Raw genomic sequence first — 12,808 nt, 5'->3', positions numbered from 1 at the left:
AGTTTTCCTCGTGTTTGCGTTTTTAAAAGCCAAAGAGGCTGTTTTTTGGATTTTGCACATTAGTTGTTTGTTCGTCCTTTTGGGTGCAGTCTGATTCTACCATGTTTCATTGATTTACTGAATGTGCCAGCACAAAAATAAATCTCAGTATTGTATTTGGCGACATATATGTACTTTGATAATAAATTTGCTTTGAACTTTGATACCATATATCAAAAATTAGTGTGAAAGTTTTAAAAACCAGCAGAAGGCAACAACAAAGGCATAATAAATAACAATAAAAGTGACTTGACTTGACTTGATAAGATGAAAAACAATAAGCTAGTAAGTAATATAAAAGAGGACACTAATGTTTTTTTCACATATATAAAGAGTAAAAGAGAAGCAAGAGCAGAATTCTGACCACTGGAATATGATGCTAGAGAGGTAGTAATGAGGAACAAGGAAATGTTGGATGAACTTAATAAGTATTTTCTATCAGTCTTCACTGTGGAAGACCCTATCAGTATGCCAGAAATTGGAGATGTCAGGGGGAAGAAATGAATGTAGTTGCTATTACTAAGGAGAAGGTGCTTGGAGAGCTGAAAGATCTGAAGGTAGATAAGCCACCTGGACCAGATGGACAACACCCCAGGGTTCTGAAAGTGGAGGCATTAGTAATGATCTTTGAAGAATCACTAGATTCTGGAATGGTTCTGGAGGACTAGAAAAAAGCAAATGTTACTGCACTCTTTAAGAAGAGAGAGGGCCAGTAGAAGGGAAATGATAGATCTGTTAGCCTCACTTCAGTGGTTGAGAAGATGTTGGAATCCATTATTAAAAATGTTGTTTTGGAGTGCTTAAAATCACATAATAAAATAGGCCAATGACAACATAGTTTCCTTGAGCGGAAATCTTGCCTGACAAATCTGATAGAATTCTTTGAAGGAATGACTGGCATGATAGACAAAGGAGAGTCTCTTGATCTTTTCAATGACTTTAAGTTCCCTGGCCCAAATTGTCTTATTTTCATTATGGATGTCCAGTCCCTATGCACCCTCATCTCCAAACAGGAAGGCCTTACAGCTCTTTGCTTCTTTCTCGAAAATAGACACAACCAGTTCCCCACCACCACCACTCTCCTCTGTCTGGTGGATCTGGTCCTCACTCTCAATAATTTCTCCTTTGGCTCCTCATACTTCCTTCAAATCAAAGGCACTCACATGTGTCCCAGCTATGCCTGTCTTTTTGTCAGCTATGTGGAACAGTCTATGTTCCAAGCCTACACTGGTACCACTCCCCGACTCTTCCTACACTACATCAACGACTACATTGGTCCTGCTTCCTGTACCTATACTAAGATCATCGACTTCATCGACTTTGCCTCCATCTACCATTCTGCCCTCAAATTTACTTGGTCCATTTCTGACATCTCCCTCCCCTTTCTTGATCTCACTGTCTCTAACTCTGGAGACAGTCTATCCACCGATATATTTTTCTCACAGCTGCATGGACTATACCTCTTCCCAACCTGGCACTTTAAAAATGCCATCCACTTCTCTTAGTTCCTCTGTCTCTGCTGCATCTGCTCTCAGGATGAGGCTTTTCATTCCAGAACAAAGAAATATCCTCCTTCAAGGAAGAGACTTCCCTTCCTCCACTATCAACGCTGCCCTCACCCGCATCTCTTCCATTTCGCATACCCCATTACCCCATCCTCCCACCACCATACCAGGGATAGGGTCCCTCTTGCCCTCACCTACCACCCCATTAGCACATAATTCTCCCTAACTTCCGCCATCTCCAGTGGGATCCCACCCTCAAGCACATCTTTCCTTTTCCCCCACATTTCCACTTTCTGCAGAGATCGCTCCCTACACAACTCCCTTGTCCATTTGTCTCTCCCCACCGATCCCCACTGAGGGAAGTACCTCCCTGGTACTTATCCTTGCAAGCGGAACAAGGGCCACACCTGCCCCTGTGCCTCCTCCCTCACTACCATTCAGGGCCCCAAACTGTCCTTCCAGATGAGGCAATACTTCACTTCCAAGTCTGTTGGGGTTATCTACTGTATCTAGTGCTCCCGGTGTGGCCTCCTGCACACCAATGAGACCCTACGCAGATTGGAAGACTGCTTCACCGAGCACTTGCACTCCATCCACCAGAAAAATGGGATCTCCCAGTAGCCACCTATTTCAATTAAACTATTCATTCCCATTCCAACAGGTCAGTTCATGGCTTCCTGTACAGCTGCAATGAAGCCACACTCAGGTTGGAGGAGCAACATCTTAGATTCTGTCTGGGCAGCCTCCATCTGATAGCATGAACATTCGATTTCTCGAACATCCAGTAACATCCCTACCCTCTTATATCAGATTCCTCCTCCTCCAGCCCATAATCTCTTTCACTGATCAACTTTCCAGTTCTTTACTTCACCCCTCCTCACTCTCTCCTGGTTTCACCTATCACCTAGTAGTTTTCCCTCCCCCACCTTCTTACTCTGACTTCTCATCATTTTTTCCAGTCCTGATGAAATGTCAAATGTTCATTCCTCTCCATAGATGCTGTCTGGCCCATTGAGTTCCTCCACCATTGTGTGTGTGTGTGTGTGTGTGTGTGTGTGTGTGTGTGTGTGTGTGTGTGTGTGTGTGTGTGTGTGTGTGTGTGTGTGTGTGTGTGTGTGTGTGTGTGTGTGTGTGTGTGTGTGTGTGTGTGTGTGTGTGTGTGTTGCCTTGGATTTCCAGCATCTGCAGATTTTCTCATGTTTGTGAGTCTGTAGATGCTGTTTACTTGGATTTTCAAAAGGCCCTTGACAAGGTGCCACATGAGGCTGCTTTACAAATTAAGAGCCCATGGTATTACAGGAAAGATACTAGCATGGATAGAAGTCTGGCTGATTGGCAGGAGGCAATGTTTGAGATTAAATGGGACCGTTTTTGGTTGGCTGCTGGTGTCTAGCCAGTGTTCCACAGGGGTTGTTGTTGGGACTGCTTCTTTTCATGTTAGCTGTCAGTGATTTGGATAATGGAATTGATGGCTCTGTGGCCAAGATTGCAGACAATATAAAGATACTGGAGGGTCAGGTAGTGCCGGGGAAGCAGGGAATCTGCAGGCGGACTTAGACAGATTGGGAGAATGGGCAAAGTGAAGATGGAATATAATGTATGGAAGTGTATGGTCATGCATTATGGTACAAGGTATAAAGGGAAAGGCTGTTTTCTAAGTGGGGGAAAAAATTCAAAATTCAGGGGTGCAAAGGGAGTCCTCATACAGAATTCCCTAAAGGTTAACTTGCAGGTTACATAATTGGTAAGGAAGACAAATGCAATGTAAGGATGTTAAGTTGAGGCTTTATAAGGCATTGGTCAGACCACATGGAGTATTGTGAGAAGTTTTGGGTTTCTTATTTAAGAAATAATGTCTTGGTATTAGAGAAGGTCCAGAAAAAGTTCATGAGAATTATTCTGGGAATGGAAGGAATGATGGCTCGGCATCTGTACTGACTGCAGTTTAGAGGAATGGGGGGGGGGGGGATCTTATTGAAACCTATCAAATATAGAAAGGCCTAGATAGAGTGAATGTAGAGAGGATAATTCCTATTACAGAGTAGTCTTGGACCAGAGGCCACTGCCTCAGAATAGAGGGACGTCTATTGAGAACAGAGGTGAGGAGGAATTTATTTTATCATAGGGTATAGAATCTGTGGAATTCATTGCCACAGACGGCTGTGGAGGCTAAGTCATGGGTATATTTAAAGTGGAGATTGATAGGTTCTTGATTAGTCAGGGCATCAGGAATTGAGAGGGATAATAAATCAGGCATGAGGGAATGGTAGAGCAGGCTCAGTGGGCCGAGTGGACTAATTCTGCTTCTATGTCTCATGCTCTATTATGTCAAATTTAAAAATTGGATCCTGATGCTGAAATCACTAATTAAGACTATACCTAAAATTCACAATGAATAATGCTTTAGTCACCCATCTTGCAAACAGAGCCCATGCTCTTTTCTCGCTGCTGCCATCATGAAGGAGGTACAGGGGCCTTAGGTCCCACACTATCAAGTTCAGGAACAGCTATTACCCTTCAATCATCAGGCTCCTGAACCATCATAGACAAGTTTACTCACCTCAACAATGAACTAATTCAGTTTGAAGGATTCTACAACTTAAGTTCTCAGTATTATTTATTATTTTATACATTATTTGGGTTTTTTTTGTCTTTGTACAATTTGTTGTTGTCAACACATTGGTTGTCTGACTTTTTGTGTAGTTTTACCGACTCTATTGTATTTCTTTGCTCTACTGGGAATGCCTGCAAGAAAATGAAGCATGGTGACATGTACATACTTTGATAATTAATTTAATTTGAACTTTAATTCTTTAGCTTGTTGTTAATTTCTGATTATGTCTCTGCAGTGTGCCATGATATGTTTTATCGTGTTAATAATACTAACTAAATGTAAGAGATTGTTATTAGTTAAAAGGAGGACACTAATCTTTTAAATGAAACAGTTGTTTCATGGAGGGTTCTCTAGGGAACATTGGAGATATGAGTTGATGACTCAGTCACCTTCTTCATACAGCTTACTGAGAAACTATTGCTTGTTTCTTTCTTCAGAAGGGTATTCTTCAGATGCTGAGGAAAGGTATGGTATCAAATGATTCACAAAGTATTTTGGAGATACATTTTGGAGGATATTTCTGTGCCTCACTCTGGCAAAAGGTGAATCAGATTGTTTGCAACTTTAATTAACCCAAGATGATATTTGAATCTTGTATCAATACCAATGCTTAAAGCTGCCTGCTTCTAACTCCATAGCATGACCTAACTCCCCTGCTGTAGCTCATGTGCTACGGAAACCATTACTTACTTACTGCCCATTACACCTGCTGGCATTTAGGGCAGCAATGAAGCCCCTTCACCTTTGTCTGTCCCTTCATTGCTATTTCCATAACAGTTTTGTTTGACCAGTCAGGGTTGCTAGCCCTGAGTTGAACCCCCAAACCTGGAGGACTGGTGAATCACTCTTAGTATGACCAGTTGAAATTGGCCAGTTTGGCAAGGGTGACCCTACCAAAAGCCAAAGCATAAAGCCCTGATTCTAGCTAGCATAGATTTTTGGGTCATTAATGAATGTAATCCTCCAAACTGTGACAGGATTGTAGTCTTCTTGGAGGGCTGAAACCATTAGAGTGCACTCCAGGCTGGTTTCATATTCTAGTTGCTGTATCTCAGCCACTGAATTTGAACATCAGATCCTAGTTACCCCTCACTGCTAGGTTTTCTGATGTATATTGGCTCCAGTTTACATGAAGCTATAAAAAAAAATCTTAATCCTTTTATCAAATCCCTCGATGGGTTCCCCCCCCCCCACCATATCTCACTACAACCTCCACTTTATCTCTGTATCTTCTTTTGCCCTGTAACCCTCCAATGTCTCTGCACTGCTCTAATTCAGTCTCCTAAATCAAGTTGTATGCTGCCTTTTATTATAAGGCATCTGAGTACAGAAGTAAGAAAGTTATATTGAAGTTGTATAGTACCTAAATGAGATAGCACTTCAGAATTGTTTTAGTTACTCCACGAGAGTTTGTTTGCCCTAGTGATGGAGATTTTCTGGACTGGTTCAAGGATTGGCAGGACTTCTGTAAGAGAGTGGTCGCATCTTGGTCTAGTACAGGAACACCAATATCCTTAAAGAAGAAAAAACTACAAAAAAGGGGTGGATATAATGCAGTCCATCACAGGTGAAGCCCTCTCCACCATTGAGCAAGATCTTATGTCTTAAAGACTTATGAACAAGGAGTGCTGTCGCAGGAAAGCAGCATCCATTTTCAAGGGCCCCACCATCTAGTCCATGCTTTCTTCTCATTGCTGCTATCTAGAAGGAGGTACAGGAGCCTCAAGTCCTACGCCACCAGGTTCAGGAACAGTTATGACACCCCAACAATCAAGTTCTTAAACCAGAGGAGATAACTTCACTCACGCCAACATTGAACTGATTCCACAACCTATGAACTCACTTCTAAGGACTCAACAACTCAGGTTCTCAATATTTATTGCTTGTTTGCTTATTTATTTATATACCTGTTTTTTTTTTGTATTTGCACAGTTTGTCGTCTTTTGCACGTTGGTTGTTTGCCCATCTCTGCTGTGTGCAATTTTTCATCGTTCTTTTGTGTTTCTTTCTATTTACTACAAATGCACACAAGAAAATGAATCTCATGGTATTATATGGTGGCATATATGTACTTTGATAATGAAATTACTTTGAACTTTTGAACTTTGAGGGACTGAAAGGATTGGAGTTATGTTCTCAGAAGTTGAATCAAAGATATCTCATCGAAACTTACAGATTCTTGGGCAGCATTCAGGCAGGATTGCACGTTTGAGGAGCCCAGTGCTAGGAGGCATATATTGAGAATAAGGAGTCAGCCTTACATGGCTGAAGTGAGGTGAAACGTCTTTATACAGAAGGCAGTGAATTTGGAATTATTTGCTCCAGAGGGCTCGTGTTTCTTCTTAATAAAGATAGACAGATTACTGAATTAAGGGAAAAGTGTGCTGAATAATAGCACTGAGGTAAATGATCAGCCATGATCTTATTCAATGGTAAAGCAAGCTAGAAGATGTAAATAGTCTACTTCACTCCTGCTTTTAGTGTTTCTGTGTTAATTGGAGGCAGGAAGGAAGGTAACACGGGTAATCAGACAAAGTTTGCCTGCTCTTTGAGAACGCTTCAATTTGACAGATATTATGCACACATCTGCAAACACGCTAGTTCAATGTGAGCACCTTGATTGTTAGAGGGATTTAGTACTCATGACCCTGACATGCATTGCAAAAGACAAGGCCAACCTCTGCATTCTGCCTTCTCTCAGGAGAGCAATTGACACCAAGCCTCCTGTAAATTGTGAGGGGGATAACGCCCTCCAAAGATGCAGAGAGCAGTTGGCTCCGTGCTACCAGACAGATGCTGTTAGGCAGGGCTCGCTTCATGATACTCACTGTCCTGTCCAGCTTGAACAACCAAACTGCTCCAGTGATCTTGTCCTTCACATCTTACTCTGGAGGAGCACTGAAATAGGTTATAGACTGTTATGAATAGCCATTTTCCCTGGAAAATTGTACTGTACATCAGGAGCATGTTTGCATTTTGCAGTTATTTATTGGAGAAAGACTGCACATTTTCCTATAGATTTGTTTACTCAGGTAATGATTACTCGCGTATTTGCAGAACATGGAACATTACAGCACAGTACAGGCCCTGTGGCCCACATGTTGTGCTGACCTTTTAACCTACTCTATCTCACCTTTCTCTCCCACATAGAACTCCATTTTGTTTTCATTCATGCGAAAGAGTCTCTTAAATGTCCCTATTGTAATTGCATCTACCACCACCCCTGGCAGCATATTCCAACCACTCACCATCTTCTGTGTAAAAAACACTTACCTTTCCTCCAACTTCCTTAAAATTATGCCCCCCCTTGCATTGGCCATTTCCACCCTGGGGAAAAGTCTCTGGATTATCTACCAGATCTGTGCCTCATTTGTTGAAAATCACAGAGGAGAATGAAACTATCTTGTGGCAGAAGAGCTATTTCTTATTGTTCATTTACAAGTGAGGAGAAAGTAAGGTTGTGATGTAGTAAGTTAAACAGAGGAAACCTTTCTTGAGACAACTTGTCTTCTGATATACTTCTAGTAAACAGAATAACACCCTCAAGAAACAATTGTAACGCAGAGTCTAATGACCCCTAGCTACCCTGGCGATGAAACCCACAGTGATAGAATTATGAAGTGTCCTGCAAGCCACTATTATCCACAACATCCAATTTGTAATATCCTTAACTGACCTGTTCAGTTTTTATCATCACTTATTAGAAAGTTGCCTGTACTGTTCAAGCTGCTTTGAGTGCCGTCAATGCTCAACAGAGCAGGAATTAGATTTTGCCAGCCAAAAACCATCCACTAATTTGGTTGATGATGGCTTCAGGGCTGTCTGTGGAATTGAGTAGAATTATTTGGTGCTGCTTCATGAGGGAATGCAATATCTTTCTATTTGTGTAGTTGAGTTCTGTCCTTTGGGCACTCCTATGCTAGTGGATGACGTTAACTATTATAATAAGTCAACTCTTTTTCTGGCTTTCTGAAATTTCAGGGGTTAAGTATCAAGCTTCTCTTGTGCAAAGAACAATCCTAAGTTACTTGAATAGTTTCTGGATAATCTTAGATGTCCCAGAAATGCCAGAAATGAACTTCTACTATTGAGTGATGATGGAGACTCTTGCAAGGGGAGATAATGAGTGAGAGATTATTATACTGAAAATTATTATACTGAATTCCATGAAAGTGATTTATTAAAAGAAATTATTAAGGGATGTATATTCTACACAGAGGGAAAATTTTAACATTGCTTTTCAATTACATGTGAACCATTCCTCCCCCTGGAAAGAGCAGTTGATTTCATGTTTGTGTCATTTTCATTTTATCTACAGCTTTGTTTTTATCTGTATTCAAAACAAATTTGAATGATTGTTTTGATTAATTGATGAGTTCATTGTGTCACATGGACTGAGGTACATTTAAAAACTTGTCTTGCATACTATCGATACAGATCAATTCATTACTACTGTTAATTGAACTCGTACAAGGAAAAACAGTAACAGTGTGCAGAGTAAAGTGTTATAGTTCAAAGAAAGAGCAGGGCATGTGGAGTAAGGAGTACATCACGAAAAGGTAGATTGTGAGGTCTTGATAGAATTCATAATAATAATTTTCCTTTTGTCAGTGTCTTCAGCAACGTTCCATACTTCATTACAAAACAGGGGGAGCATGGCCTCTAGTTTATCTTGCTTCATATGAAGGAGACAGTTTGATTCCTTTAAATATCTCAACAGATGCATGGTCTGGCAATTCATGATGTAAGGAAATGTGTGTGAAAACACAAGAAAGCCACAGCACAGCTGCATCAGCAATCACTAGTCATTTCATGTTTAAGTAATGTACACCAGAATTAAATCAGCTGTTGTAAGGAGAGCTTGCCATTTGATAGAACCTTAAAAGTAGCTTGAAATGGAGAGAAAACCATATTGAGACAAGATACTGAAACTAGTTCATGATTCGCATGGTTACAGGAGCGTCATTTAAATATCCTAAGGAGATTGTTTCTATTTTTTGAAGCTGGTTTCCTATTGCTTTTCAGAAAGAATTTTTTGAAAGGAAATAAGGTGAATTAGAGTTGAATCAGGGATGGAAAGAACAATAAAGTGAGGGTAAAACAAAATAAAGAACTGCAACATTAAAAAAAAATAAACAAACTGTACCCATTGTTTTCCTTGGTTCAGAGACATGAACTGTTACTATGGATATTAAATCACTCGCTGCTGCTCTAACTTTCCACAAGAGTTAAATGTGTAATTAAAACACAAATGTAGCAATTTCATGAAACTCATGGGAGTTTGATGACAAGCTATTGATTTCTTGATGCTAACGGTGAAAATTGGCAGCAGTTTGTTGTGGCTCACCAGTTATCCTGTATCTATCTATTCTTTGGCAAAATGATTGTACACTATTATCAGAGTGTGTATTAAGCTTACCATTGTTTGGTCAGTAAATTGTGGGTGAATTATATTAATGGACCAGTGTGTAATACACGTGTTATATGGGATTCATGCCACTAAAGATCCAATAAAATATTGCAAATGGTTCTGCTTCTTGCTGACAGAATGAATTAAATGCCATTTCAAATAGACTGTAGGCTTAGTTATAAAGTTACCCTCTCAGGAAGTCAAATCAACAAAACTGTATAAGTCAGAGAATGGTGTACTGGTGCAGCTCACCTCCCTTGACTCTCAGAGGAAGAATGGTCCATGTCAGAAGAAAAGGCTATTAAAAAAAATTGTCCTTGTTCATGTTTGCTTAACGAGTGATAGCACTCTGCATTTCTTATCGCTCTCTATATGTCTGAGTCGAGCCATTTTCCAATACAATTTCAGTGACTTCAGAAATAAGTTTATTGGTCATGTTGCAATTTGAAATATTGGATGCAAAATACGAAGTTAAATGTGTTCCATTCAAGTTGTTGTTCTGAACAGCTGCATCCTACTTTTTCTCTTGAAGTTATTGGGACTAATTTATCTCTACTGAGTAATATTTTTTCACTGAATATTGCCTACACTAGGCTTGTTACATTCTTCTAATAAGTTGATGTTTGCTCGATATCCTTATTTTAGTAGAACATTTCTATCTAAATATGAAATTAATCTTGCAATCAACTTTCTAAATGCTGCACTTCACCGCAGAACCTGTTGAGGGCAGCAGAGGTTTTAATGGGGATGTTACTTGTTTCATTTATCTATAACTATAATCTTTTACCAACTTTAATCTATTACTAAACTTCTATTTTGGGCTACCATTTGGTTTGTAGATAATTACCTTTATTTTCCATTTTGTTTTTATGAGTTATTCATACACAATATTGAGTTTGAATGGCAGTTACTTTTTTTAAATGTGGTTTCTACATATTGGAGAATACTGATTAATAAAAGGCAGACATTTTCCAAATTCAATTGAAAACATTGCACTTTTAATTTTTAATATACATTCAAAAGTTGTATTTTAACTTTTTATTTTCTTTTGATTGAACAGATTATTTGCTTGCCTAAATTTGCAGTGAATAATCTGAACCAAGGCAACTGAAATGTCACCTCCAGCTGGTGGATAGGTTTGATAAGAATATCATGCATTACTTTTACTATTGGGAAATGCAATCCTCGGTGCAAAACTATTAAGTGTATTTGCTTTTGCTGAGCAGAGATTTCATTAATCTGCTAAAGCCTTTTTTGTTACATTTAAAATATATTGATAGATTAAATTAAATAATGGTCTTAAAATTTAAATATAGAAATATTTTGCTTGATATTCTTGTGTACAATTGACACTTGGTAAATACATTACAGGTCACTGTTGCTGTGGCTTGCTGTCCAATTTGTTTTCAATAACATTTGGAACTGAAATTTCAGCGTGTTTCACTGCTGAAACCATGTAGCATGATACCTTTGAAGATCTTTGCTAATGAGTTTTGATAACAAAATAATTATGTTAGCAAAACATTCAAATATTTTAATTTGGAATAATTACAAATACTACAATCAATATGGACAATTGATGAGATCACTGAGATAAATCATTTTTTACCATTGGTGGTTCTGGGCTTTTCCAGTTGGAGCACTGTTTGGGAGTTTGGCTTTGAACGCAATTGATCATAGTTTAAGCTTATTATTTTACATTTTAAAGTTCTAATTGTGATATTTCATCCTTTTTAGTCTATGGTCACAACATGAAAAGCAGCAATGATTTTGTCGGTCGGATTGTCATTGGGCAGTACTCTACGGGTGCGCCCGAGTCCAATCACTGGCGTCGGCTTCTGAACCTACACCGGACCTCATCTGAGCAATGGCACAGCCTGCGTTCACGTGCTGAGTGTGACCGCGTCTCCTCAGCGTCACTGGAAGTAACGTGATGGAGTCATCTCACCCACTCCCACCAGGGTGAAGCTTGCTGGCGTTACTACCAGATGCCAGATGGATAAAGAAAAGGCAGTATCAGGTCACACAGCTTGACAAAGAGAAATAAAAGCTTCTATGCGGCATTAAACAGATGTATTAGTAAATTAATTTTGAAGTGCTAACAAAATGATTTGTAATGGCCCATATTGTTAACATGCTGTCACAAGCCAGTAGTGCAAGAAATAACTTTAAGGTGAACGTGGCTGTCCCTATTGTACATTTAAAAAGATCAGTATGAGCTTACTTAGTGTAAGTAGTGAACTAGCTTAGATTTGAATTTTCTTGATGAGGGCTCATATTTGTGGAAGCCATTAATATCTGAAGGATTACTGTTGTGTGGATATGACTATATTATCTCTAGCACTGTATTTCTTTCCACCATGCTTATCAATAATCAGAAGCTGCTATCGATAGATTATTATATTAGATAGATATTTGAGCACATTATTGTTGTAATGATGAGCTGAGATTCATAGAACTGTTGCATAAATTGTGCAGAGCAGCTGTGAGCACTTGTATTCCTAATGTCAGGACTTCCTGCTATTAATATTTTGGTAGAATAATATATTGAGGCAATGTATTTACAGAGTCTTGTGTGTTGGGTATATGGTATTTGAGTCCTTAATTGAAAGATGTATGGATATAATTCTATTTATGCAGTCAGAAGGTTGCTAGTAATAAACTATTGACTTCTCTGTTTTAATAGATGCTTCATCGCAAATTTAGAGCATATTGTTTTGGTTCAGGGTGTATATTCCCAATAAAGCAAATGTGGAGGTGTAATGCATTCATCTTGGTGTACATTTCTGATGATCAAATTTGTTGATATTGACCCAAGTTATAAATAACATGATGATGTAGAAGTCAATGATACATGCATCTGTTATGTTTAAAGGAAGAAATGGTTTGTTTATACATGGATATCACAGATACTCTGTTTTGTTATAAATGTACTGCACTTGCATTTGATGGGCTGAGACTGAGGATTAATCACAAAATCTTTCTATTTACAATATATTGTTTGTTGATCATTTGAATGTATTTATCTGAAGTCAAACTGTAGAGAGTACTTTAAAAGTGAATGAATCCAAAAGTAGTTTTAACTAATATATTTTGAAATGAAAAGATGTTGCCCATCTTTTAATGTGTGTATGTGTTTATGCATATGTATGTAATGTGACAAATATATTAATTCATTAAATTAAATTCAACCCATGTTAAGTTAACAGAGAAAGAGATGTCATTTAAAATTGACAAATT

At 38.8% G+C, this 12,808-nt stretch overlaps 1 protein-coding gene across 1 annotated transcript in view; it reads left to right on the top strand.

Moving 5' to 3' along the window:
* syt17 (synaptotagmin XVII) overlaps nt 1–11,611 on the top strand; it is a 55,138-nt gene extending 43,527 nt beyond the window's left edge. Inside the window, exon 9 of the mRNA XM_059979384.1 lies at nt 11,306–11,611. Within this exon, the coding sequence (XP_059835367.1) occupies nt 11,306–11,502 (197 nt within the window). The 3' untranslated portion in view covers nt 11,503–11,611. The remainder of the gene's footprint in view (nt 1–11,305) is intronic.
* Nucleotides 11,612–12,808: the final 1,197 nt, after the last annotated feature.

Source organism: Hypanus sabinus, chromosome 9 (assembly GCF_030144855.1).
Source record: "Hypanus sabinus isolate sHypSab1 chromosome 9, sHypSab1.hap1, whole genome shotgun sequence".
In the NCBI taxonomy this organism is placed as follows: domain Eukaryota; kingdom Metazoa; phylum Chordata; class Chondrichthyes; order Myliobatiformes; family Dasyatidae; genus Hypanus; species Hypanus sabinus.
This window is presented reverse-complemented; position numbering and strand designations above follow the sequence as displayed.